Genomic DNA, 26,744 nt, shown 5'->3' with positions numbered 1-26,744 from the left:
AATGTATAAAATAAGCATAAAACTGCCATTTTCCAGAACATTTTCTCAATCTATTGAGATTTTGTTTCCCGGCAACTGTTATCAGTTTGGCTCAAATAAACTCATACAAATTCAATAGGTTTGAACATTTCTTACACTGACATTTACTTGCTGCAGTTGGCAAGATTCCAAAGAAGCTCATCCAGGACCACCCCGTGAACCTGGACCCAATGCTAGGTTCCAGCAGGGGCCCATTGAGCCCCACTGGCTCCCAACCTCACATCAGGTAAACTTGTGTGAGTTATCTCTTTGAATTCAGAACCTTCCCTTGCTTGTGGTAGAGGGCTTGCCTTTATTTGAGCTGTTCTTAGAAAATCTTTGAGGTGGCAATAAAGGATAGGAGTTGAGATTGGTGGCTGGTTTTAATTTTGTTTTTTCAATTGGAACTACTTAACTGCAAATGTGAACAACAACCCCACTTTTGTTGAATAAATGAAAGCCTGAACTCATTTGGCTCTGAAGATAAGGGGTACTTCCTCCCTCTAGCTTGAATTTCAGGTATTCTTAGGTGACTAAGAATCTTTGTAGAAATGTCAGAGGGTATCCCTCACTACATGCATGAGCCTTATAGGGAATTCCAAGTCAACTGTAATTAAGTAATTGACTTGTCTTGGGGTGTGAGTCCTCACAGCTGGGAGAGAAATCAAGACACATAAGAAGGTTGAAAAGTGACTGGTGAGGTGACAGCCCCTTAGAGCTCAACCCATAAGCTGCACACTTCAATCCACCACACAACATCGCTAGAAATTTGTTTAGACTCTGTAGATATCCAAAGAAAACTAAAATTAACATGGGAAATCATGCCTGCAAGGTTGACGGACCTCAAAAACCTTAGCTTCTGTTACCCCCAAAACTTTAGCTTCTGTTAATACTCCTGCAGGTTATATATATAATTTGTATGGAACCTCAACTTGCAAGTATCTATAGAAATGAGAAAATTTAACCAAAAATGGTATCAGCTTGAAAGTGCCAAAGTGAGGAATTCTTGACATCTCCAAATTGATTTTTCTGCATGCTCAATAAGAAAAAGCCAGCTCTAAAATTAAACTGAATGAATGAAAAGCTTATCTTGATTGGAAATTAAAAACTTCTAGGAGAGGCTCAGATAAATTATCTTTTTTTACAGGAAGTTAATAAGAAAATTTTAGAGACTGTCTCTGAACTAAAAAAGGTTTCTGAAGCTAATAAATGTCAACACCCCTTCTACAGCTCTTCCATTATATCCTTTGCTCTCTGAGCTTCCTTGTCCAGACTTGCCCTCCCCCTACCTTCTTTCTTTCATTTATATCTTCTCCACTAACACTCTCTATTGAACTAGGGAAAAATGAAAATAGAAATTCAGACAAGGATAAGCCAGAATTCTAGCAGCTCCCTTCAGGGAAAAAAAAACAACAGTCTCAGGTAGAAGGGAACCAGTGATTGCATAAGTTCCTTGGACCATAACATAATTAAGAAGGACCTCAATAGGTACAAAGGAATTTGTTAGAACATATGATCCTGGCTATTCTGACCTGTTGCAAATAATATACCTACTGGTTCCTGAGAGAAGGGCAATAGAATGGCTGATAAGGTTAGCTGGCATACGCATGTAGAGAGTTTTTTAAAACAGAGACAGACTAGGAAAAAATGCAGGGAATTAGCTCACTGGCTTTACCAAGCCATACCTAACATTTTCCGCTGGAAAATGAACGAGACCTATATCAGCAATGTAAACAAAAGCCTGATGAACCAGTGCTTGATATCTTTGAACATTTTGAAAAACTTTCAAACAATACTCAGGTCTGTCTCCAGATAGTTTAACGATCATCAAAATGATCCTTTATTAAATTTGACATTTTTGGAAGGACTAGATGAAGAGTTTGTAACTTTGGTTAAACAATATAAACTGTCAGACCACATAATGATGAACTGGCTATTTTGGCTGATAAACTATCTAAAACTATTTAAAGGAGAGAAAAAGATAAAGCTACTAAAATCATGAACTTACATCTCCAACAATTAAGCAATCAAGTTAGAAGTACACAAAGGTCTTTTAGAAAAGGGTAGAGAAGAGTCTAGTTTTACTCTAAAAAGCCAGGTTGCTATAGAAGGATTGTAGAAAACTAAAATAGAATTTAGAAAAGGAAAAACAACAGAAGCAAGCATAGGGCTACTCTGAGGACTATGAGAGAACATTTTTCCTTCTCCTAATACTTCAAGATAAATTAAAATTATCATAAAGGGAAATTACTAAGGCCCTTGCAGATATTGGAGCTATTTTATCCATTCTTAACTGTCTTTTTCAGAATAAAGCTTCTGTACAAATGGTAGGGGTATCTAACTAACCAAAGACTGTTTTTAAATCAGAACCTGTCCCTTTCCAACTAGGGCAGTGGTCGGCAAACTCATTAGTCAACAGAGCCAAATATCAACAGTACAACGATTGAAATTTCTTTTGAAAGCCAAATTTTTTAAATTTAAACTTCTTCTAACGCCACTTCTTCAAAATAGACTCGCCCAGGCTGTGGTATTTTGTGGAAGAGCCACACTCAAGGGGCCAAAGAGCCACATGCAGTTTGCCAACCACAGAACTAGGGAATGTTATGGGCAACATATATTTTTACTAGTCAAATCAGTCCCAATTCACCTAATAGGGAGAGATTTTCTTGAAACCCATGATGCCCACATATCCTTTGCCCAGAAGGGTGAAATGTATTTAGAACTAAATAATTGGATACTGAACCAATTGGAAAAATAATGATTTTAAAGAAACTTCTACATAAGGAAAATAATCTTGAGACTAAATGTTTGTTGCAGGGAGGAAACCAAGATGGCGGCATAGGTAAACACCTAAACTGCTGCCTCGCACAACAATTTCAGAACTACAACTGAAGGACAGAGCGGACACCATCCAGAACCACAGGAAAGCTGGCTGAGTGAAAATTCTACAACTAGAAGGAAAGAGAAAGGCTCGCAGAGAATTGGAGGTACGGCAAAGGGGCTTTGTGCGTGCAGAGAGGAGGGGCGGCTGAGAGCCTGGCTGACTTTCTCTGGCGGAAGGGGGAAGGAAGCCTCCGACCGCAGTGAACCCCAGTTCTGACTGCACTGAGCCCCAGTTCCGGGCGAACCCCTGGGGACCCACGCTCTTACGGGGGAGTCTGGACTCTCGGGCGGAGACTCGAGCTGGGAAAGGCAGAAGTCTGAAGGCGCGCGGGCCAGTGCGCACAAAGGCTGCGGAGGTTGCCACAGGCTTTCCCTAGTGAAAGGGAGTCAGAGGCTCCTGACGGCACTGAGCCCCAGTTCTGACTGCAGTGAACCCCAGTTCCAGGCGAGCCCTTGGGGACCCACGCTCTTGTGGGGGGAGTCTGGACTCTCAGGCGGAGACTCGAGCTGGGGAAGGCGGAGGACTGAAAGCGCACATGCGCGCAAGGGCAAGGCTGACAGGAAGCCAAGACTGAGACTCCACCCCATCCAAGCTGAGCACAGAGGCTATTGCAATTTGGCAAGTCTAATCCTATAAGGCTGTCTCCAGCACCGAACTTCTCCCAGCATAGACACAGCTGATCCTTACAGCCAACTGGCCCGGAGGTCAATTCTTCCCAGTGATATCAACAACAATAAAGACTTAATTACAACAAGGCTGTACACACAGTCCACAAAGGGGTGCACCAAGAGTGTCCACCTCAGGTTAACTGGGGAAGCAGACCCACTGGGCCATATTGGAAACCTAGCACAAATATCTACCTTACCAACTCAGGGAATCAGTGAAAATGCGGGGTCAAAGAATCAGATCATAAACGAAAGAAATGGAGGAAAACAAATGACTGGATATAGAATTCAAAACCACGGTTATAAGACTTTTTAAGAATATCCTAGAAAAGGCCGATAAATATAACGAGACCCTCGAAGATATGAAAAAGGACCAACTAGAAATTAAACATACACTGACTGAAATAAAAAATATTATACAGAGAACCAGAAACAGAATAGAGGAACACAAGAATCAAGTCAAAGAATTGAAATACAAAGAAGCAAAAAACACTCAACCAAAAAAGCAAAAAGCAAAAAAAAAAATCCAAAAAGTTGAAGATAATGTAAGAAGACTCTGGGACAACTTCAAGCGTACCAACATCAGAATTATGGGGGTGCCAGAAGAAGAGAGAGAGCAAGATACTGAAAACCTATTTGAAGAAATAATGACCGAAAACTTCCCCCACCTGGTGAAAGAAATAGACTTACAAGTCCAGGAAGCCCACAGAACCCCAAACAAAAGGAATCCAAAGAGGACCACACCAAGACACATCATAATTAAAATGCCAAGAGCAAAAGACAAAGAGAGAATATTAAAAGCAGCAAGAGAAAAACAGTTAATTACCTACAAGGGAGCACCCATACGACTGTCAGCTGACTTCTCAACAGAAACTATGCAGGCCAGACGGGAGTGGCAAGAAATTTTCAAAGTGATGAATAGCAAGAACCTACAACCAAGATTACTCTACCCAGCAAAGCTATCATTCAGAATTGAAGGGCAGATAAAGAGCTTCACAGATAAGAAAAAGCTGAAGGAGTTCATCACCACCAAACCAGTATTATATGAAATGCTGAAAGGTATTCTTAAAGAAGAGGAAGAAGAAAAAAGTAAAGATAAAAATTATGAACAACAAATACATATCTATCAACAAGCGAACCTAAAAATCAAGTGAATTAAAAACCTGAGGAACAGAATAATCTGGTGAATATAATACAATCAGGGGCATAGAAAGGGAGTGGACTGATAATTCTCAGGGGGAAAGGGGTATGGGGGGTTCATGAAGAGACTGGACAAAAATCATACACCTATGGATGAGGACAGTGGGGGGGAGGTAAGGGCAGAAGGTGGGGTGGGAAATGGGTGGAGGGGAGCTATGGGGGGAAAAAGGAGAAATAATTGTAATAATCTGAATAAAGATTTATTTAAAAAAAAAATAAATGTTTGTTGCAGGAAATTCCAATGCAATTTTGGGCCTTTCCAATGGCAAGATCAAGTAAGTCACTCCTATTAAAATAACTATTTTTTAATTTTTTGGTTAATACTCACCAGAGGAAATCTTTTCCATTGACTTTTAGAGAGAGTGGAAGGGAGAGGTAGACACACAGAGAGAAACATCGATTGGTTGCCTCCCACATGCACTCTGGCTGGGGCTGGGGTTCGAGCCTGCAACCGAGGTATGTGCCTCTGACTGGAATCAGACCCTTCAGTCTGCAGGCTGATACTCCAACCGCTGAGCCAAACCAGTAAGGGCTAAAATAACTATTGATAATACTTTGCCTCTACCTAATATTCACCAATATCCTTAAAGACCTGATGCACTAACTGGAATTAAGACCATTATACAAGATTACTTAAAAGGCGGACTTAAAATTCCATGTACAAGTCCCTGTAATTCTCCTATCCTTCCAGTAAAAAACAAAAACAAAACAAAACAAATGGAAAAGGATGGAGATTTTTACAGGGTCTTATAGCTATAAATAAGATAGTTATTCTTAGACATCCTGTGGTTCCAAATCCATATACCTTGTTATCAGCTCTTCCTGGGGACTGCCAATATTTTTCAGTAATAAATTTATGTAGTGCCTTTTTCAGCATTCCAGTAGAAAAAGACAGTCAATATCTCTTACCTTCACCCGGGAAGATTGCCAATTTACTTAGACTGTAAGGTCCCAGGAATATACAGAGTCCCACCTATTTCTCCCAGATATTAAAAATTGATTTAAATGATGTTAAATTTCCTAGAGATTCCACTTTAATCTAACATGTGGATGATTTACTTTTATGCCCTAGGACATTACTAGACTCCCCAAAGGACACAATTTACTTATTACAACAGCTAGCTATAAAAGGACATAAGGTCTCAAAGGATAAGCTTCAATTTTGCTTACTTCAAGTAAAATACGTTGGCCATCTCATATCTAAAAATGAGCTACTGATTAACCCAGAAAGACTCAGAGGAATCCTATCCTTTCCTCTTCTAAAAACAAGAAAGCAGCTAGGAGGATTCCTGGGTTTGACTGGATATTGTCGAAACTGGTTTCCAAATTTTTCAGTAATGACCCAGCCTCTACATGTCCTATTAAAGTCAGATCAACCTCATCCAATTCAATGGAACCCCAAAGGGAAACAAGCCTCTACAAGGCTCTAAAGGAAGTATAATACAAAGCTCCTGTTCTGGGACAACCTACTTACAAACTTCCTTTCTTCCTTTTCACACATAAAAATAAAGGGAATGCTTTATTTAGGAGCTCTAACTCAGAAATATGGAGACCATCATAAACCTATAGGCTATGATAGTGAGCAACTAGACTCAGTAGCAAAAGGGGTCTTTCCCAATATGAGGGCCATCTCTGCTATAGCCATGTTATGTACATAAACAGAAGAGAAAGTTATGGACTCTCCTTTAACTATTCATGTTCCTCATTCTGTTGAATCTTTACTGTACTCTCATCACACCCAACACTTCTCTGTCAGTCCATTGGCTTCTTATGAACTACTCTTCTTTCTGCACCTAATATTACTTTTACTTGGTGTAATCATCTAAACCCTGCAACTTTGTTACCCTCTTTATAGGATGAACACACCCACAATTGTGTTTTGCTTACTGACCACCTTCTTGTTCCTAGAAATGGTTTATAGGAAATGGCCAGTGATAATGCTGATTTAACTAGGTTTAAATATGGATCTTATCTGAAAGATAAATGGACATTACTGAGCTGTATGCAATACTTCCATGGTAGACATAATTGAAAGTTTCCATCCACCTGAAATAAGATCTGCACAGCAAGCTACACTAATTACTCTAACTTGGGCTTGTCCATTAGCCAAAGATCAAGTAGCCAATATTTACAACAACAGTCACTATGCATTTGGTGTAGCTCATGACTTTGGAATGTTATGGAAGCAGCGAGGCTTCTTAACTTCCTCATGGCAGCACATGTAAAATGGCTGCAGAATCATTAGATTTCATTCAGCAACACAAACAATTGGCAATTATCAAAATCCTAGGACACTCTAAAACTACCGCCATGGAAGCAAAAGGAAACCATTTAGCCTATGCTGCAGCTAAGCAGGTGGCGTTAAACAGTCAAGTTATTCATACCTGAGAATGCTCCTTGCTTTCTATTAAATCAATAACAGACTATCTTTTACAGCTCCAATAGAGCTGTGGAAAAAGAAAAAAGGATATGGCAACAAAAAGGGGGAACCTTTGACCCAGGCAAACAGAAATGGCTTGGACCCAATCAGAAATCAATCTCACCTATAGGGACCCAACTCCCTATACTGAGCTAACACATTGGGGACCTGAAAAGATGATTTAATGGAGTAAACAATATTACTGGAAACTTTCTCCTACTGTAGCTCATAATGAGTACAGCAGATGTTCTATTTATTCAAAATATAACCCAGGAAAACCACTTCATGGATGCCAATGACATTTTCCACTTCCTTTAGGTCAATTTGAGGTATGGCAATTAGATTTTATCCAAATACCACCATTTCAGGGATACAAATATATATTAGTTATGATTTGTATATTTTCTCACTAGTTTGAGGCATTCCCTTACAGGGGAACAACAGCCTTAATGGTTGGTAAATTGTTATAGAAAAAAAAAAAGTCCCAATTGGGGAATTTCCTCTGAGTGAGTCACAGTGACCATGGACTCATTTCACTGGGAAAATAATAAAATCTATCTGTAACATTTGGCCTATTCTACAGAATTGTCATTGTGCTTATCAACCTCAATCCTCTGGTTTAATGGAATGTAGCATGGTACAATAAAAGTTCAACTAGCCAAAATTTCAGAAGCCTTTAATCTCCCCTGGACAAAAGCTCTCCCTATAGTGCTCCTCAACCTAATATATACTTCTTTTGGTAAACATAGACTTTCTCTTTATGAAATAGGCACTGGACACCCTATGCATCTGCATGAAAGGGCATATGAACCAACTTTACTAAAAGGAGTCATTCTACATTATTGGTGAGGAATTATTAATCAGCTTAAAGAGATCAATAAATTAGTAACCAATTCATTTCACAGTATATTCCCTGAGACAAAGATTTCAAAGATCATGGCTTATAATCAGGAGATTTGGTCTATTGGAAAAGACATCAAGTAAAAAAAGACTCTCTCCAACCTCATTGGAAGGGACCTTGCTAGGTATTACTAACTAACCCATGTGCAGCCAAACTCAAAAGAGTTTACTCATGGATTCACATTTCTCATTTAAAAAAGGCACCTAACTGCGTGAAAGGATCTCTACTCCTGTCTCTGACACTTGTCTCTATCTACAGTGAAAATCAAAGATTTTTCGAGAAATTGCTGCCATCGAAGGCAGACAGCTATCCCAAGACATCAACAAGGCCTGTATGTTCACAAATTGATGTTGAAAATTGTTAAATTTGTTCTTTGAACTTCTCTCAAACCTTGCTCTTATATCACCTAATTGTTATTGGTTGAATATATATAAAAGGATTCTTATATTGTTACTATTCTCCTTACGGTTTCCTAATGAAACAATATCTATCTCCTAAGACCTCCTTTCTTATTAGATATAAAAAATTTAACTTGGGTACCTGCTAACCTTTCCCACCTACCAGACAATGATATTCTGATTTTCAGTTATGATAATAATGTTAATGCTTTGTTGAACCATGACCTCGTGGTTCATAGGTCGACGCTCAACCACTGAGCCATGCCAGCTGGGCTGATGTATCTTAAAAGCCCAGGTACCTCAGTTAGATCTTAAGCTTAGATTCTCAGTAGTCAACTGGCTGGCATAGGGACCATTCTCAATAACACTAGAATACGTCCAAAGGAAATTAGATGGGCAATTCTTAAAAAATAGTAAACAATGGGAACCCAGCTCCCTATCTAATTGTAAAAACCAAAGAGGTGAATGGTTATGCCTCCAACCAATATGGAATACTGAATTCACCCAATACTGGCCTATTGTATCTACCCTAACAAATAACAATATATGGTATATAGAAAAAAGACGTTCTTGGGGAAGGGCTAGACAATTCTTCTGTTATACTAAGTGATTTTTATTGTAACAATCCCAAATTTACATGGTCAACGTAAGAAACATTCAAACCTGTGAAGAATTTTGTGAGTTTATTTGAACTTGTCCACAATTGTCGGGAAGCAAAATCTCAATGGACTGAGATAATGCTCTGGAGAATGGCAGTTTCACACCTTATTTTATACATTACAATCAAAAGAGGAGACATAAGTGGGTCACATGAAATCCATTGGCGATAGATTAGGGAGGTGAAAGAAAGCAAAGTGGGATGGGGGGAACCCCTGGGATTGGATAAAAAGTAAAATGATAGATACACACTTCTTTCACTTAGGTGGGTGCAGGATAGTTAATAATCAACAATTAACTCAAAGACAATGAGGGGATTTGTGGTCTCCATAGAGCAGTGCCTGTGCTTTGAGGGTTCTGGAAAAAGGAAAATTCCTTTGACATTCCAATGATGGGTTATCGTAGATGCAAAAAGATAAGAGACAGGCTCACTTAAGGTAAAGATTGACCTTTGTCAAGGAAGATACCGGCCTAGGGCATGACTACCCACTATAAACTGCTTTTATTTAAAAAGTTTTAATTTCAGACCATCCTTTGTGGTTACTTTAGGTCTCTGAGTTTGCAAGGTCACCATGCAGGCATTCCCTGAGCTAGTCAGGTAGCATGTGGCCCCTTTTCATTCACAACACTAAATACTACAGTAATATGACATAATACTGAAATCATAGGCAAAATAACTTTGCCTGAGATTAATAAAACCTATGATAATATTGATACTGAAAACCCAATGTATTGAGAAATTAAACTTAATCCTCCCCATGAAGTCATTTCTATGGAAACTAGCTAGCCAGAAGAAAAATTAGAGTTTCTGGATAATAAAATGGTATAAAGTATTAATCTGTATGGCCAAATATATCATAAGGTACAATGACAGTGAACACAGGAGAAAACATAGTATCAGCTTAATAAAAAATTATGATAATACATGTAATGGGTTCTTTGGTTACTGGTTTAATACTGTTGCTCTTGTTCCTAGTATGTAAATGTTATACTAGATGCAGAAAAAGAAAACTTAAAGAGAAGCAGCAAAAACACTTGAATCATAGCTCAAAGATGAAAAATGATCTAGAATATTTTTAACAAAGACATACAGGATCTGAGTGACTCTCATTCACCTGCCTTTTTTTTTCATTAAAAAATAAATTAAATACATGAAATAATAATTTGGCCTTGATTGCCATATAAGGCTATGGTCTTGCATCATTCCCAGTGATCCATTCTGTTCATTCAGCAAGACAAAGGCTGACTCTGAAACTTCCTAGGAATAAGTCTTCCTAGCACGCTGGGGCCATGTTATCCAACCAAAAGGATGGTCCTCCATGCATCCTTCAGATTGATTAATGATCAAAAGGGGAAACTGTGGATGAAAAAGGGGGAGGGACACACATACTAAACTTGATGAGCTCAGGGGAAGCCTGCGTGGTGGCCTTACAAACACTCAGGGATGAAAGTAACCACACAGAATAGTCTGAAATTAAAACTTTCTAACTAAAAGCAATTCATGGAAGGCAGTCACATCCTAGCCAGTACTTCTTTACCTTAACTCAGCCCGTTTATTGTCTTTCTGCATCTAGGATAACACACTTTTAAAGTAATTTCCCACCCTCTTAGGGAACAACCACCAGAACAGACCACAAATCCCCTCATTGTTATTGTTATCATGTTAATTGTTAACTATCCTATACTTCTTTTAGAAGTATGTCTATTCATTTTACTTTTTATCCAATCACAAAGATTTCCCTGCTTTGCTTTCTACTGCCTCCTACTCTATCACCAGTGGATTTCCTGTAGACCCTTAATTCTTCCCCTTTAATTCTTTTTTTTTTTTTAAATAAATCTTTATTCAGATTATTACAATTGTTTCTCCTTTTTTCCCCCATAGCTCCCCTCCACCCGGTTCCCACCCCACCTTCTGCCCTTACCTCCCCCACACTGTCCTCATCCATGGGTATATGATTTTTGTCCAGTCTCTTCCTGAACCCCCCCATACCCCTTTCCCCCTGAGAATTATCAGTCCACTCCCTTTCTATGCCCCTGATTCTATTATATTCACCGGATTATTCTGTTCCTCAGGTTTTTAATTCACTTGATTTTTAGGTTCACTTGTTGATAGATATGTATTTGTTGTTCATAATTTTTCTCTTTACTTTTTTCTTCTTCCTCTTCTTTAAGAATACTTTTCAGCATTTCATATAATACTGGTTTGGTGGTGATGAACTCCTTTAGCTTTTTCTTGTCTGTGAAGCTCTTTATCTGACCTTCACTTCTGAATGATAGCTTTGCTGGGTAGAGTAATCTTGGTTGTAGGTTCTTGCTATTCATCACTTTGAAAATTTCTTGCCACTCCCGTCTGGCCTGCATAGTTTCTGTTGAGAAGTCAGCTGACAGTCGTATGGGTGCTCCCTTGTAGGTAATTAACTGTTTTTCTCTTGCTGCTTTTAATATTCTCTCTTTGTCTTTTGCTCTTGGCATTTTAATTATGATGTGTCTTGGTGTGGTCCTCTTTGGATTCCTTTTGTTTGGGGTTCTGTGTGCTTCCTGGACTTGTAAGTCTATTTCTTTCACCAGGTGGGGGAAGTTTTCTGTCATTTATTTCTTCCAATAGGTTTTCAGTATCTTGCTCTCTCTCTTCTTCTGGCACCCCCATAATTCTGATGTTGGTACGCTTGAACTTGTCCCAGAGGCTTCTTACACTATCTTCAACTTTTTGGATTTTTTTTTCTTTTTGCTTTTTCGGTTGAGTGTTTTTTGCTTCTTTGTATTTCAATTCTTTGACTTGATTCTTGTGTTCCTTTAGTCTGTTGTTGGGTCTCTGTATAATATTTTTTATTTCAGTCAGTGTATGTTTAATTTCTAGTTGGTCCTTTTTCATATCTTCGAGGGTCTCGTTATATTTATCGGCCTTTTCTAGGATATTCTTGAAAAGCCTTATAACCGTGGTTTTGAATTCTATATCCAGTCATTTGTTTTCCTCCATTTCTTTCGTTTGTGATCTGTTTCTTTGACGCCGCATTTTCACTGCTTCCCTGAGTTGGTAGGGTAGATATGTGTGCTAGGTTTCCTATATGGTCCAGTGGGTCGGCCTCCCCAGTTAACCTGAGGTGGACACTCTTGGTGCACCCCTTTGTGGACTGTGTGTACAGCCTTGTTGTAGTTAAGTCTTGATTGTTATTGGTATCACTGGGAGGAATTGACCTCCAGGCCAGTTGGCTGTAAGGATTAGCTGTGTCTACACTGGGAGAAGTTTGGTGTTGGAGACAGCCTTATAGGATTAGACTTGCCAAATTGCAATAGCCTCTGTGCTCAGCTTGGATGGGGTGGAGTCTCAGGGCAGAGCAGACAGTCTTGGCTTCCAGTCAGTCTTGCCCTTGCGCGCGTGCGTGCCTGCAGACCGCTGCCTTCCCTGGCTCCCGAGTCTCCGCTCGAGAGTCCAGATTCCCCCCACAAGAGCGTGGGTCTCCAGGGGCTCGCCTGGAACTGGGGTTCAGTGCAGTCAGAACTGGGGCTCAGTGCCGTCAGGAGCCTCTGACTCCCTTCCACTAGGGAAAGCCTGTGGCAACCTCCGCAGCCTTTGTGCGCACTGGCGCGCGCGCGTGTGCGCACTTTCAGTCCTCCGCCTTCCCTGGTTCCCGAGTCTCTGCCCGAGAATCCAGATTCCCCCCACAAGAGCGTGGGTCCCCAGGGGCTCGCCTGGAACTGGGGTTCAGTGCAGTCAGAACTGGGGCTCAGTGCAGTCAGGGGCTTCTGACTCCCTTCCACTAGGGAAAGCCTGTGGCAACCTCCGCAGCCTTTGTGCGCACTGGCATGCGCGCGCCTGCAGACCTTTGACTTCCCCAGCTCCGAGTCTCCGCCTGAGAGTCCAGATTCCCCCCGTAAGAGCGCAGGTCCCCAAGGGCTCGCCTGGAACTGGGGTTCAGTGCAGTCAGAATTGGGGTTCAGTGCAGTCAGGAGCTTCGGACTCCCTTCTGCTAGGGAAAGCCTGTGGCAACCTCCGCAGCCTTTGTGCACACTGGCGCGCGCGTCTCCAGAACCCTGCCTGCCGGGGCTCCCCTGGGTCTCCCCCAGGTCTCCGAGTCTCCAGGTGCCTTTCTGTCTACCTGACAGTCCAGACTCCCCCTGTATGAGCCTGGGTCCACGGGGTTTCGCAGTCAGAACTGGGGTTCAGTGTGGTCGGGGGCTTCCTTCCCCCTTCCGCCAGAGAAAGTCTGCCAGGCTCTCAGCCACCCTTCCCTCTGCGCGCACAAAGACCCTTTGCCGTACCTCCAATTCTCTGTGAGCTTTTCTCTTCTAGTTGTAGAATTTTCACTCAGCCAGCTTTCCTGTGGTTCTGGATGGTGTCCGTTCTGTCTTTTAGTTGTAGTTTTGAAATTGTTGTGCGAGGCAGCAGTTTAGGTGCTTACCTATGCCGTCATCTTGGTTTCTCTCTTCCCCTTTAATTCTGATGTATAAAATAAGTGCTTAAAGTGATGTATTAAATAAGCGGTGTCTGGAACGTTTTCTCAATCCATTGAGGTTTTGCTTCCAGGCAATTGTGGTCAGTGTGGCTCAAATAAACTCATAAAAAATTATAGGTTTGAATGTTTCTATTGTTGACAATACAAAGAGAAAGTGAATGTGAAAGCATTTAATAAAACTGAATTCCCTTCTGTATGTAAATCAGTGCTATTAATGCAGATACAGAAAGGCAAGAGAATGAAAAACCATAGATGTGGACAGCTGATGACATTCTCCCATGTTACACAGATTTAACTGACCTTTCCTCAAGAACCTTCCTCTGGCACACCTGAAGTTAAATTTTCAAAGTATCATCGCTCAAGTTGTATCTAAATTATAGGAAAGGGATTTTATCTATGTAGCAATTAAAAGAAAGGGAAAGTATTCTTATGAGCCAGCAGATGAATATTCAAGAGAGAACAAGAAACCAGCCCACCATTTAGGGAGAGGTGAGGGGATTCTTACGACCAGTCACATGTCTGATTTATGTGAGTGTGTGGGGAACAGGACCAACCTATTCTACCAGTGACACCAGCAGATCACTCTGCTTTGTTTGGAGTTTTCCCAGGTGGAAACAAACATCATTTAAAATAAAAGGAGTATTGCTGAAACCGGTTTGGCTCAGTGGATAGAGCGTCGGCCTGCGGGCTGAAGGGTCCCGGGTTCGATTCCGGTCAAGGGCATGTACCTTGGTTGCGGGCACATCCCCAGTAGGAGGTGTGCAGGAGGCAGCTGATCGATGTTTCTCTCTCATCGATGTTTCTAGCTCTCTATCCCTCTCCCTTCCTCTCTGTAAAATATAAATAAAATATATTTTTTAAAAAATAATAAATAAATAAATAAATAAAATAAAATAAAAGGAGTATTAAGGCACTTTGTATTTTAATGAAGCACCCAACTCATTTTTTTTTCATATAAAGTAATTACAAATTTTTCTGATTTAAAGTAGGCAGCTCAATAATGTAATTGCCTAATAGATTATGCGGGTGCTGCAGACCTTATCGAATCTTCAGGGGACATAATCCCAGTTTCAGAGCTTAATGATGTATTTACTCAAGAGATGGATTGACTCCCGCTGACAGCAAGGGGACCCACAAGTAAACATCATTTACTTGTGCTGTTTAATTAGCCATTTACCCAAGAGATCAAAGTAAATATTTCTGAGCTTCATTAGACTCTTACTTAACCAAGTAATTACTAGTAAAGCGTTCTTAAATTTTGAAAATCTTTAAGAATTTTATCTATAGAGAAATATTTAACTCATATTAGTTACTAAATGTATATATTGTTTCAACGCAGGATAACAACTCCGAGATACTTGATTTTGCTAATTGTAAACGGATGATGCATAAACTAGAACCCACAAAAGTATTTAGTCCTAAAGCTCCCAACGCTTGCCCTGCCCATATAATTTTGGTAACATTGTTCATTGTCGCTGTGTATTTCTTCATTCAGAACCTAGTCATTTGTGAAACTGCTTCTTTACTTCCATCTTTTAGTACAGATGTTGTCATTAATTTATTGGTAACTTTTATGATTGCCACTAGGATGAGATCATGATGATTTAAAGCAGGGGTCCTTGCCGAAACCGGTTTGGCTCAGTGGATAGAGCGTCAGCCTGTGGACTGAAAGGTCCCAGGTTCGATTCCAGTCAAGGGTATGTACCTTGGTTGCAGGCATGTCCCCAGTAGGGGGTGTGCAAAAGGCAGCTGATCGATGTTTCTAACTCTCTATCCCTCTCCCTTCCTCTCTGTAAAAAATCAATAAAATATATTTAAAAAAAAATAAAGCAGGGGTCCTCAAACTTTTTAAACAGGGGGCCAGTTCACTGTCTCTCAGACCGTTGGAGGGCCGGACTATAGTTTAAAAAAAAAACTATGAACAAATTCCTATGCACACTGCGGGCCCGGGACGAGTCGGCTGCTAAGTAGGACAGGCAGCGGCACCCGGCGGGCCGCATGTGGCCCGTGGGCCGTAGTTTGAGGACGCCTGATTTAAAGGAACAAAGCAGAATATAATTTGATTCCCAAATTTTTAACTGGGCAGCCTCTTCTCATTAATAATGGAGTTATTATTTGAAAATTATAAGTGGATTGGTTGTCTAGAACTTGGAATACGTTTTCTAATATAAACAACACCCTTTAAAAAAAGTTTAGATAACAAAGAGCATTCAACCAATACTTATTTCACTCTTGACACAGCTGATGTGATGTACTGAGACAGGCTAGTAAGCCAGGACAGGTGGAATAGGGAAACTGGGACAGCTGAAAAAACAGAGCAATTTACAGCAGATATAGAAGGTCACCTCCTTAGAAATAACATCTAGGCCTCAGTTGTATTTCAGCTCCAGACCCAGAAAGGCAGCAAAACCAGGTGGGCAGCACCAGGACCAGCTGCAATGACTGACAACCCCCTGCTCTGATAGTGACCAATCATTAGAGACCAAGGCCTGGAGAAGCACAGCTGGAAAACTTATTAATATTCTGCTGAAACCCTTCCCTGAGACCTCCCCTAAGATTCCCACCTTCAAGAAGAGACAAAGCCTCAAGACAAAGGACCCAGCACTTGCTCTCCCTCTGGGGAGCAGCCCCTGCCATTCCCTTTCCTATCTTCTTCCCCCTCTTCTCCCCCCACAGGCATGCATCTCCTAAACTCCAAAGGACCCCATGAGGCTTGCAACCAGGGGAGCAAAGAGCAGCTCATCCCATGCTAATCCCCTAAACTTGTACTCAAGGCCTCCTTTTCTCTGACTCCCCAGAGAGCTAAGGCAGCCCAGCCTAGGCTCTCCTGCTGCTTCTATGCTAAGTCCTTTCTTGTTTTATGTCCCCAGCTTCAATAAATGTTCCTCATAGTCCATCTGGATTTGTGTTGTGAAATTTTTCCATACGAAGTCAAGAACTCACACACTACAAGCAGGCCCTAGGCAGACCCACCATGGGCCAGGTCTTCTTTCCAGTAACAGTACTTGCTATAAACAATTTTATTACAGAACTAAAGGCCCGGTGCACGAATTCATGCATGGGTAGGGTCCGGCCGGCACAGCGGTTGGCCGGCTGGCCCTGCCCTCTGGTAGAACTCCTGGTTGGTAGAACTCCCACCAGAGGAGACAATTTGCACATTAGCTTTTTATTATATAGGATAGTACTAAATGAAATGGGCAATGAAATTTGAAAACAAAATCCTTCTTAAGATCTACATTTACCAACAGTTATATGGAATGGATTTAGAAAACACAGGTTCTGTTATTCCTAAAAAAACATTCTTTCTGAAAAAACATTCACACAAATGGTATCATACCTCAGCCAAACAAAACTGTTATTTACTGATTCACACATCATGCAGTAAAATGAAAATGTCTGCAAAAGGGACATACACAAGGTTATTTTTTAAAAGGAGCATTGGATCCTTGAGATGCATATGGGGGCTCTATCTGTAGCTGTAATAATTTATTACAGAAGAAAGAAAGATGAGAGGAAGGAGGCTCGAGGACGGAGAGGAGGAGAAAGGAGAGGAGAGATGAAACAAAGAGCTGGAGAAGAAAGAGAAGGGGGGTGAAAAAGGGAGAGAGAGAGAGAGAGAAGATGAGAGGAGAGAGAAAAGAAGATGGGGGAGAGAAGGAAGATGTGGATGAGGTCTGAAACAATACAGTATGATGGTAACAACACGTGAATTTGGGTTGGTAGGTACATTGTATCATTCTATGTATATATGTTTGATATACTTTTTAAAAAGTCCTTTTACTCTCTGTCTCTTTTTTAAATCTTCACCTGAGGACATGCCTTCTATTGATTTTTAGAGAGAAAGGATTGGGGAGAGGGAGGGAAAGAGGGGAAGAGAATCATTGATGTGAGAAAGAAACATCAATAGACTTCCTCCTGTATATGCCCCCACCGGATATTGAACCCACAACCTACGTATGTTCCCTGACTGGGAATCGAACCTGTAACCATCTGGTGCATGGGATGATGCTCCAACCAACAGAGTCACCTGGCCAGGGCCCTTCTACTCTCTTTTAATTTAAGAGGCAAAGAAAGGGCAGGGACTTGAGATCTGAAAGTTCCCTCAAAGACTTGAGGGGAGATGGCAGAGGCTCTGGACATACAGCAACACAGATGCACAACTCTGAGACAGAGGTGGCAAGGCTCCAGGAGGGGCACATGTAGAATCTTTGAACTATGTGCATGATAAAAATAACAAGTTAAAAGGATTAAAGGCAGAAAACCCTATATTATGTATATGGATGAGAAACAATGGTTTGCAATAAGACAAATTCATGATATTAAACTTAGGAGAAAAAAGACCATCTCTTTGACTATGGCTTTTCTAGCAAATGACAAAGACTACAATGGGAAGGCTCTAAATCTGGGCTTCGGGTTCCCTTTGTGCTTCCCTTTCTCCCAATGGGACCTTGTTCCACCAGTTTCCATTTTCTCTCTTCCCTCTTTTCTCTGTCTCTCTCTCTCTCTCTCTCTCTCTCTCTCTCTCTCTCTCTCTCATTAACAGCTCCTAAGTCCGGCCCCTCCTTGTCTTGTCTGAACCCCTGCAAGGTTCCCTCTTCCTGGCCTCAGTCCTAATCAGGTGAAACTCCCCAAAGCACTGCAGAATCTTACTATAGCCCTGTTCAGAAAGCTCCCATGGCTTTCCAAAATCTAGTCAAGTAAACATAAGCTCCCTAGCCTGGGCTGGACCCTGCACAACTGGGCCAGGGAACACCTTGGACTTTCTAGCCCACTATCCTCAGCCTGGTGCCCATACTTCGGCCACAGAGGATGACCCTGCTCCATTTCCTGAATACACATTGGCTTTTCTGGTCTGTTCTTTGGCTCGTAACAGTCCTTCCCCCTCATCCCACCCTGTACTCATAGCCTGTCAAAATCTTGTCAGTCTTTTAAGGGTCGCCTCCCCCTCGCGCCCGTTTCTTCCATTGTAAAGTCTACCCTCATTGCTGCTCCAGATGGGTTGACTCCCTTTTCTGAAGGCCCACATTTTTTGCAATTTTCTTATTGCATGCATCCCACTATGCCATTCCCCAGAATGGGGGCCATATTTTATTTATGTTTTCCCTTCCAATGGATCTGGGATGGTGCCTGTGTACAGAAATGGATTAATACACAATTGCTGAATTGACACGAATGACCAACCATACAGTGCTTTGAAAGTACAGAGTGGAGAAAGAAAACCAGAATGCTACAAGATGCTTCTAAGCTCCTTGGAAAATGTTGTGGTAGATGTGTTTAATTAGATCTTACAGCTAGGACCCGAATTAACTTTATGTAAGGAGGTGAGATTCCTACACAAACAATATGCAAAAGGCCTGAGATCAGAAAGTTAAAACCAACCACAAAACCTCGCTTATTATTTTCTCAAATATGTTAAGAATGTAACTATTTTTCTCAAATCATTACCTTGTACATCTTGAAACTTTAAAAAAATGACTAACCGGAGAGAAACCAAGATGGCGGCATAGGTAAGCACCTAAACTGCTGCCCCGCACAACAATTTCAAAACTACAACTAAAAGATAGAACGGACACCATCCAGAACCACAGGAAAGCTGGCTGAGTGGAAATTCTACAACTAGAAGGAAAGAGGAAAGCTCACGGAGAAGGAGCGGCAAAGAGCTGAGGTACGGAGACACGCACGCAGAGAGGAAGGGCGGCAGAGTGCCTGGCTGGCTTTCTCTGGTGGAAGGGGGAAGAAGCCCCCGACTGCACTGAACCCCAGTTCCGACTGCAGTGAACCTCAGTTCCAGGAGAAACCCTGTGGACCCAGGCTCATATAGGGGAAGTTTGGACTGTCAGGTAGAGAGAAAGGCACCCGGAGACTCGGAAACTCAGAGACTCAGGGGAGCCGTGGCGGCAGGGGTCTGGAGGCACGAGTGTGCGCAGGGACTGACTGCGGAGGTTACCACAGGCTGTCCCTGGCGGAAGGGAGTCGGGGGCTCCTGACTGCACTGAACCCCAGTTCCGACTGCACTGAACCGCAGTTCCGGGCGAGCCCCTGGGGACCCACGCTCTTACGGGGGAAGTCTGGACTCTAGGGCGGAAACTCGGGAACCGCAGAGGGCAGAGGTCTGGAGACTCGCGAAAGGGCAGGGCTGGCGGGAAGCCAAGACTGTCTGCCCCACCCTGAGACTTCACCCCTTCCAAGCTGAGACAGAGGCTTTTGCAATCTGGCAAGGCTAATCCTATAAGGCTGTCTCCATCACCGAAAATCTCTCAGTGTAGACACAGCTGATCCTCACAGCCAACTGGCCTGCAGGTCAATTCCTCCCAGTGATACCAACAACAATCAAGGCTTAACTACAACAAGGCTGTACACAGTCCACAAAGGGGTGCACCAAGAGTGTCCACCTCAGGTTACCTGGGGAGGCCGACCCACTGGGCTATATAGCACACAAAGCTACTCTACCAACTCAGCAAAGCAGTGAAAAATGGGGAGACGAAAAAACAGATCACAAACAAAAGAAATGGAGGAAACAACCGACTAGATATAGAATTCAAAACCACGGTTATAAGGCTCTTCAAGAATATCCTAGAAAAGGCCGATAAATATAACGAGATCCTCAAAGATATGAAAAAGGACCCACTAGAAATTAAACATACACTGACTGAAATAAAAAATATTATACAGAGACCCAACAGCAGACTAGAGGAACGCAAGAATCAAGTCAAAGATTTGAAATACAAAGAAGCAAAAAACACTCAACTGAAAAAGCAAAAAAAAGAAAAAAGAATCCAAAAAGTTGAAGATAGTGTAAGAAGCCTCTGGGACAACTTCAAGGGTACCAACATCAGAATTATGGGGGTGCCAGAAGAAGAGAGAGAGCAAGATATTGAAAACCTATTGGAAGAAATAATGACAGAAAACTTCCCCCACCTGGTGAAAGAAATAGACTTACAAGTCCAGGAAGTGCACAGAACCCCAAACAAAAGGAATCCAAAGAGGACCACACCAAGACACATCATCATTAAAATGCCAAGAGCAAAAGACAAAGAGAGAATATTAAAAGCAGCAAGAGAAAAACAGTTAATTACCTACAAGGGAGCACCCATATGATTGTCAGCTGATTTCTCAACAGAAAGTATGCAGGCCAGACGGGAGTGGCAAGAAATATTCAAAGTGATGAAGAGCAAGAACCTACAACCAAGACTACTCTACCCAGCAAAGCTATTATTCAGAATGGAGGTCAGATAAAGAGCTTCACAGATAAGAAAAAGCTAAAGGAGTTCATCACCACCAAACCAGTATTATATGAAATGCTGAAAGGTATTCTTTAAGAAGAGGAAGAGGAAAAAAGTAAAGATAAAAATTATGAACAACAAATACATATCTATCAACAAGTGAACCTAAAAATCAAGTGAATTAAAAACCTGAGGAACAGAATAAACTGGTGAATATAATAGAATCAGGGGCATAGAAAGGGAGTGGACTGATAATTCTCAGGGGGAAAGGGGAATGGGGGATGCAAGAAGAGACTGGACAAAAATCGTACATCTATGGATGAGGACAGTGTGGGGGAGGTAAGGGCAAAGGGTGGGGTAGGGAACTGGGTGAAGGGGAGCTATGGGGTGAAAAAGGAGAAACAATTGTAATAATCTGAACAATAAAGATTTATTTAAAAAAAATAAAAATAAAAAAATGACTAACCTTTGTCCTCTGGTCCACATTTTTGACTGGGAAAACTTCAGACAGTTTAGCTATCTCCTCTTCGACAGAATTATAATGTTCTTTCAAGGTGGCAACACCCTGACTCAATGGTGCCTCTAAAAAGCCCGAGGCCGGTGCTTGTTCAGATCTATAAAACAGAAACAGAAGAAACATTAGAGATTTGTAAGTTCGGGTTATTTATGAGATTCCCACATTTTTAAAGGCCCCATAATCAAGTTAGTAGAAGATACTGTAAACGCTTGGGACCTAATTTATTCTGGACTAAGGACATTTTTAGAGTCCAGGTACATTTAACATTTTTTTATTTTATTTTGGTTATCATTTGATTGTTAGACAAGCAATCTCAACTTCGGCTGTGTAGTGGAACCATCTGGGAAAACCTGTAAAACGTAAGTACCTGGAGCCACCCGCTACAGAGTCTAGACAGCTGTGGGTAAACTACGGCCCGCGGGCCGGATCCGGCCCGTTCGCTGTTCTATCTGGCCCGCGGAGCCGAAAGAGAGGAGGGTTCTCTTGCTCTCCCCTCCGTTCCTTTACTTTGAATTTATATTAGTTCACACAAACACTCCATCCATGCTTTTGTTCCGGCCCTCCGGTCCAGTTTAAGAACCCATTGTGGCCCTCGAGTCAAAAAGTTGCCCACCCCTGGAAATAGGCCTGGGGTGTGACCCAGCCATAACAATTTTTTAAGGCATATAGAGTGCTCTAACATGCAGTCATGGTTTCAAATCACTGCACAGATGGCCATGCTCCTCTTAAATGTCGTTAAAAGAAATAGGTCACATTTTCAACTTAACAATAGTTTATCTTTGTTATACTCTTACTATGGTCTACTTATAATTAAAAATATTAAGGAAGCATTAGAAAAGAGTTAAAAAGTAAGCCTACCTTGCATGTATACTATGGTATTTGGATGCTGAAAGGAATCAGGGCCCCTTAGAAAAATTCCCTAAAGTTCTGAGGCAGGAAATGTACAAGAGAGCCTGGAACACCTTATCATACCAGAAAATAAGGAAGCTATCAAAGGCTACTGAGCCATGTCAAAAGCCTCAGGAGCTATCTTAGAAAGGGGATCCCACTGGCCAAAGATGGCACAATTTGAGCACCAGAAAGAATAATAGTGACAATGGACTGACATAACTAGTATATAAAAAGCAATAACTTCTTTTAAAAAATAAATAAAAATGAAATTAAAAAAACAAAAAAAACCATTGGATTTAGCCTTAAAAGGAAAGAAATCTTACCACATGCTACAATAGGGATAAAACTTAAAGATATTATGCCAAGTAAAATAAGCTGGCCATAGAAAGATAAATACTGTATGATTCCACTCACATAGGCTAGTCAAATTCATAGAAAGAGAAAGGGGGATGGAAATTGCCAGGGACTGGAGGAGGGAGAAATGGAGTTGTTTAATGGTATAGATAGAGTTTCAGTTTTGTAAAATTAAAAAGTTCCAGAGATTGGTTGCACAACAATATGAATGTACTTAATACTACTGAACTGTACACTTAAAAAGGGTTAAGCTGCTAAATTTTATGTGTGTTTTACCACAATAAAAAATATAAACAAAATAACCTTTGGATGCTGCTAGGGCAAGAATTTGTTATTCTGAAAATTGGTAAGTAAAGGGATAGAATCACACATTTATTTTGTTTTTGTGGTAAAAAAGTACATTTCAGAGTTACCAAGTATTTGATGGGAAAAATTCTTCCAACTAATAAATGCAGAAGAATGAATGAATTAGAAAAACCACCATTTTGAAAGTCCAAATTAATCAATGAATGTAGGAAATCATCATAATCTTGTGATTATATAACAGGAAACTTTATATTAGAGCATCAGTCTGCCAATGCTTGAATCCATGGATTAGTCTTAGCAACACTAACAATGGGATGACCAGACATGTGCTGCCTGAGGAAGTGTAATAAAAAGTACAAAAAATCAATAAAACTAAGAGCTGGTACTTTGAAAGGATAAACAAAATTTATGAACCATTAGCCAGACTCATCAAGAGACAGACGGGACCCAAATAAATAAAATCAGAAATGAAAGTGGAGGAGTAACCATTGACACCACAGAAATACGAAGGATTGTAAGAAAATACTATGAACAGCTATATGCCAACAAGCTGGACAATGTGGATGAAATGGAGAAATTCCTAGAAAAATATAATTTCCAAAAACTGAATCAAGAAGAATCAGAAAACCTGAATAGGCCAATAACAACTGATGAAATGGAAACAATAATAATAAAAAAAACTCCCAGCAAACAAAAGCCCAGGTCCAGATGGCTGCACAGGGGAGTTTTACCAAACATTCAAAGAACTAACAACACTTATACTCTTCAAATTATTCCAAAAAACCCGAGGAAGAAACACTTCCAAGCTCTTTTTATGAGGCCAGTATTACCCTAATTCTAAAACCAGATAAAGACACTACAAAGAAAGAGAATTACAGGCCAATATCCCTGATGAACATATAGATGCTAAAATCCTCAACAAAATATTAGCAAGTATATTAAAAAGATCATACACCATGACCAAGTGGGATTTATTCCAGGGATGCAAGGCTGGTACAATATTTGCAAATCAATAAACATGATATATGTCATAAACAAAGTGAAAGACAAAAATCACATGATCATATCAACAGATGCAGAAAAAGCATTTGACAAAATCCAACATCCATTTTTGATAAAAACTCTCAGCAAAGTGGGAATAGAGGGACTATATCTCAACATGTAAAGGCCATATATGGCAAACCTACAGCCAACATCATACTTAATGGGCAAAAAACTTAATAAAGAAGGTTCTTAATGGTGACAATCTTTGCCTGACCCACTAACCCTTAGTTTTTCCCAAGTCTTGAATGAAGTGTCATGAATCATTGGAATCCTTGAACTTATTTAAAAACTTTCCAGAATAATTCTAAGGTTTCTGGCTGGTTTGGTAGCAGCCCCTTCAGCAAATTGCCTCTCTTGGTTCTGGCCAGACATCACCGATGTCATAATGTCACCCAATTCCTTTGTTCTGATTCCATGTAAATGAATTTATATTTGCATCTTTATTTTGTTTCACAACATATTTTCCTACTGGAAAAATGCACTCACAGGCCACCAGCAAATTTTAGTCCATTTAGCTGGTATATATTTCTCATCATGAATAAATCAACTGTGTTTCTGTATGGAAAGCATGTTTAGGTAGGTTGAATTAAACTTGAAAACAAGTTGAATTAGAATGAATTAAATTAGTTAAATTAGTAGGGATGGATTACTTATCAGAGACCAGCCTGTCTGGTGATTGTTCACAGGGTTTTTGCAGAGGCAAAGCCAAGGCAAGACTCTGGTTACTAATAACCCTGCCAACTGTAACCATTATTTGGGTCCTGACATGAAAAAACCAGTTAAGATTTCCTATGATTATTATTCAGACTTCACAGAAAGACAAAACCCATTAGTTGACTTGCATGGAGGCAAATAGCAAATAAACTATTGAAGGATGTACAGCATCTAGAATTTGTGACTTCTGAACAGTGATGCCAATGCTTAAAGCACAAAATCAGGCGTTCTTGAAGATTTATTTCAGGACAGACTGGGCAAGGAGTGTAAGAGCCATGGCTGTCCTCGCATGGAGTCTTGCCCATGGTTCCACATAAACACACCAAACCAGAAAATCTGCAAAGAGGTACAAAGGACTTAAAGGAGTTTTTTCTATTTTGTGTACTTTACATTGGAAAATTTATAACATCAATGCCTCACAGAAAAACAAAGTATGATGTCACCTAATTATATACTCCTCTAATTAAAAGACTAGCCTTTAAATAATCTACAATTAATTTCATATGCTTGGAATGGGTTCTGATCAGAAAAGTGCAATTTAAACAAGTGTACCAACCAGAATGTCCAACTGGTTTACAAAAGACTGATAATTTGACGGAAGTTTTAAATGCATACAAAGTAATAAATAACCCCGAATTCTTTTCTGAACCTAAGCAGTACATGCTCTACTTCATACAATATAAAGATGACTAAATTTTTCATCATGAGTTTGGGAGCACAATTGGGCAATTGTACCTGAAAGTAGCCACTAACAGAGATAATTAGTTGCACCTGGGAAAAAAAAGGTAGTCTCATTAGGGTTTTGATATAAAACTACTTATTAAGTAATTATTTTAATATTAAAATTTTTTCCAGAAGGCAACAAATATATTTTTTATTAATTACCCCAAATGGCATGAATAATATTTTAATAATTCATCATTGTCTAAAATAATGACTTGGTCTTCCACCTAATAAGAGTAAACCTTTTATATGAAGATCTTTGAACACTTAGACCTTGATATAAGAAAAATCAACAATGATAATGGGAATTTTTTGTTTTAAGTTGCTTCATTTTGTGAGCAGGAATTCATTCTTCATACTCCCTTTTAGCTTAAAGCACAAAACCATGTGCTCTGGGGCAGATGTCCCATTTTATAAAGTAAAGAGACAGCTATCGACTGCCATGGTTTGGCCAGGGAAACAAGCAGGGCTGCTGCCACATCAAGCAAGGCTCTTTTCTACAGGCTTTAATGAATTCATGACCTGTCAGAGCCTTCCCGCTCCGCCCAGCTTATAATTCCGTAACAGAATAGTCATTAACAATTAAGGAACAAAAGTAGATCACTCTTTCCAAATCTGTGTTTCTGGAATGGTTTATAAAATTGACCAGTGGGCTGCTTCAGTCCAGGGGAGATTGCAAAGCAGATGGGAATATTTACTTAGAGGAGTGGCCCAGCAGTAGCTCCCGGGGGTGGAGGAGCGCAGGGGGTGCCTAGATGAAGAAGTCCACGGGAGAGCCTGATGCCATGATGAACACTCGTTAGAAAGAATCTATATTTAAAGACACGATTGCTCATCTCAAAGGTCATATAAACACTTGGCACTTTATCCAAGGCTAGCAAGTAAACCAGTGATAACCATGTGCATTAATCAGCATCCTCAGTTACACACAGGACAATTCTATTTGTAACAGAACAAAACACGGACAATAGTAACCATTCCTGGCTTTAAAAATGATTGTGGTATAGAAACTGTCTTGAAGGTTCCAGATAATAATTTTGAAATTTGTGTTGGTCATAAACAAGGATCATTTCTTATGGAAGGCTGATTTATACATAACTGTAGATCAACAGTCATATAAAATGCAACCTTTCATAATGAAAAGCAATGCTCTATTATATATGTTGAGAAACTATAGCAAATGTTAGTCTAGTCGATATAAATATCATATCTTATTACCCACAATCACAGTTTGGTAGCCCAGGTTAAGAGAGTCACACAATGAATCATTTAGTCTAACAAGTCAGTTTGTACAGGGAATTATAAATGCATATATGCTTTCTATGCCACATATCACGATTATGGTTCATGCAAAATAGTATATCAACAGACATGAA

General features: G+C 40.5%; 1 protein-coding gene across 4 annotated transcripts in view; it reads right to left on the bottom strand.

Annotated features, from left to right (window-relative positions):
* The window catches only part of KIZ (kizuna centrosomal protein), a 154,850-nt gene that overhangs the window by 45,212 nt on the left and 82,894 nt on the right, over positions 1 to 26,744 (bottom strand). For all 4 annotated transcript variants that reach the window (XM_080685574.1, XM_080685572.1, XM_080685571.1 and 1 more), the window contains one exon: positions 21,286 to 21,433. In XM_080685574.1, the coding sequence (XP_080541700.1) occupies positions 21,286 to 21,433 (148 nt within the window). The remainder of the gene's footprint in view (positions 1 to 21,285; positions 21,434 to 26,744) is intronic.

Source organism: Plecotus auritus, assembly GCF_963455305.1.
Source record: "Plecotus auritus genome assembly, chromosome: 8".
Lineage (NCBI taxonomy): Eukaryota > Metazoa > Chordata > Mammalia > Chiroptera > Vespertilionidae > Plecotus > Plecotus auritus.
The sequence above is the reverse complement of the archived record's forward strand: the minus strand, read 5'-3'. Positions and strand labels throughout refer to the sequence as shown.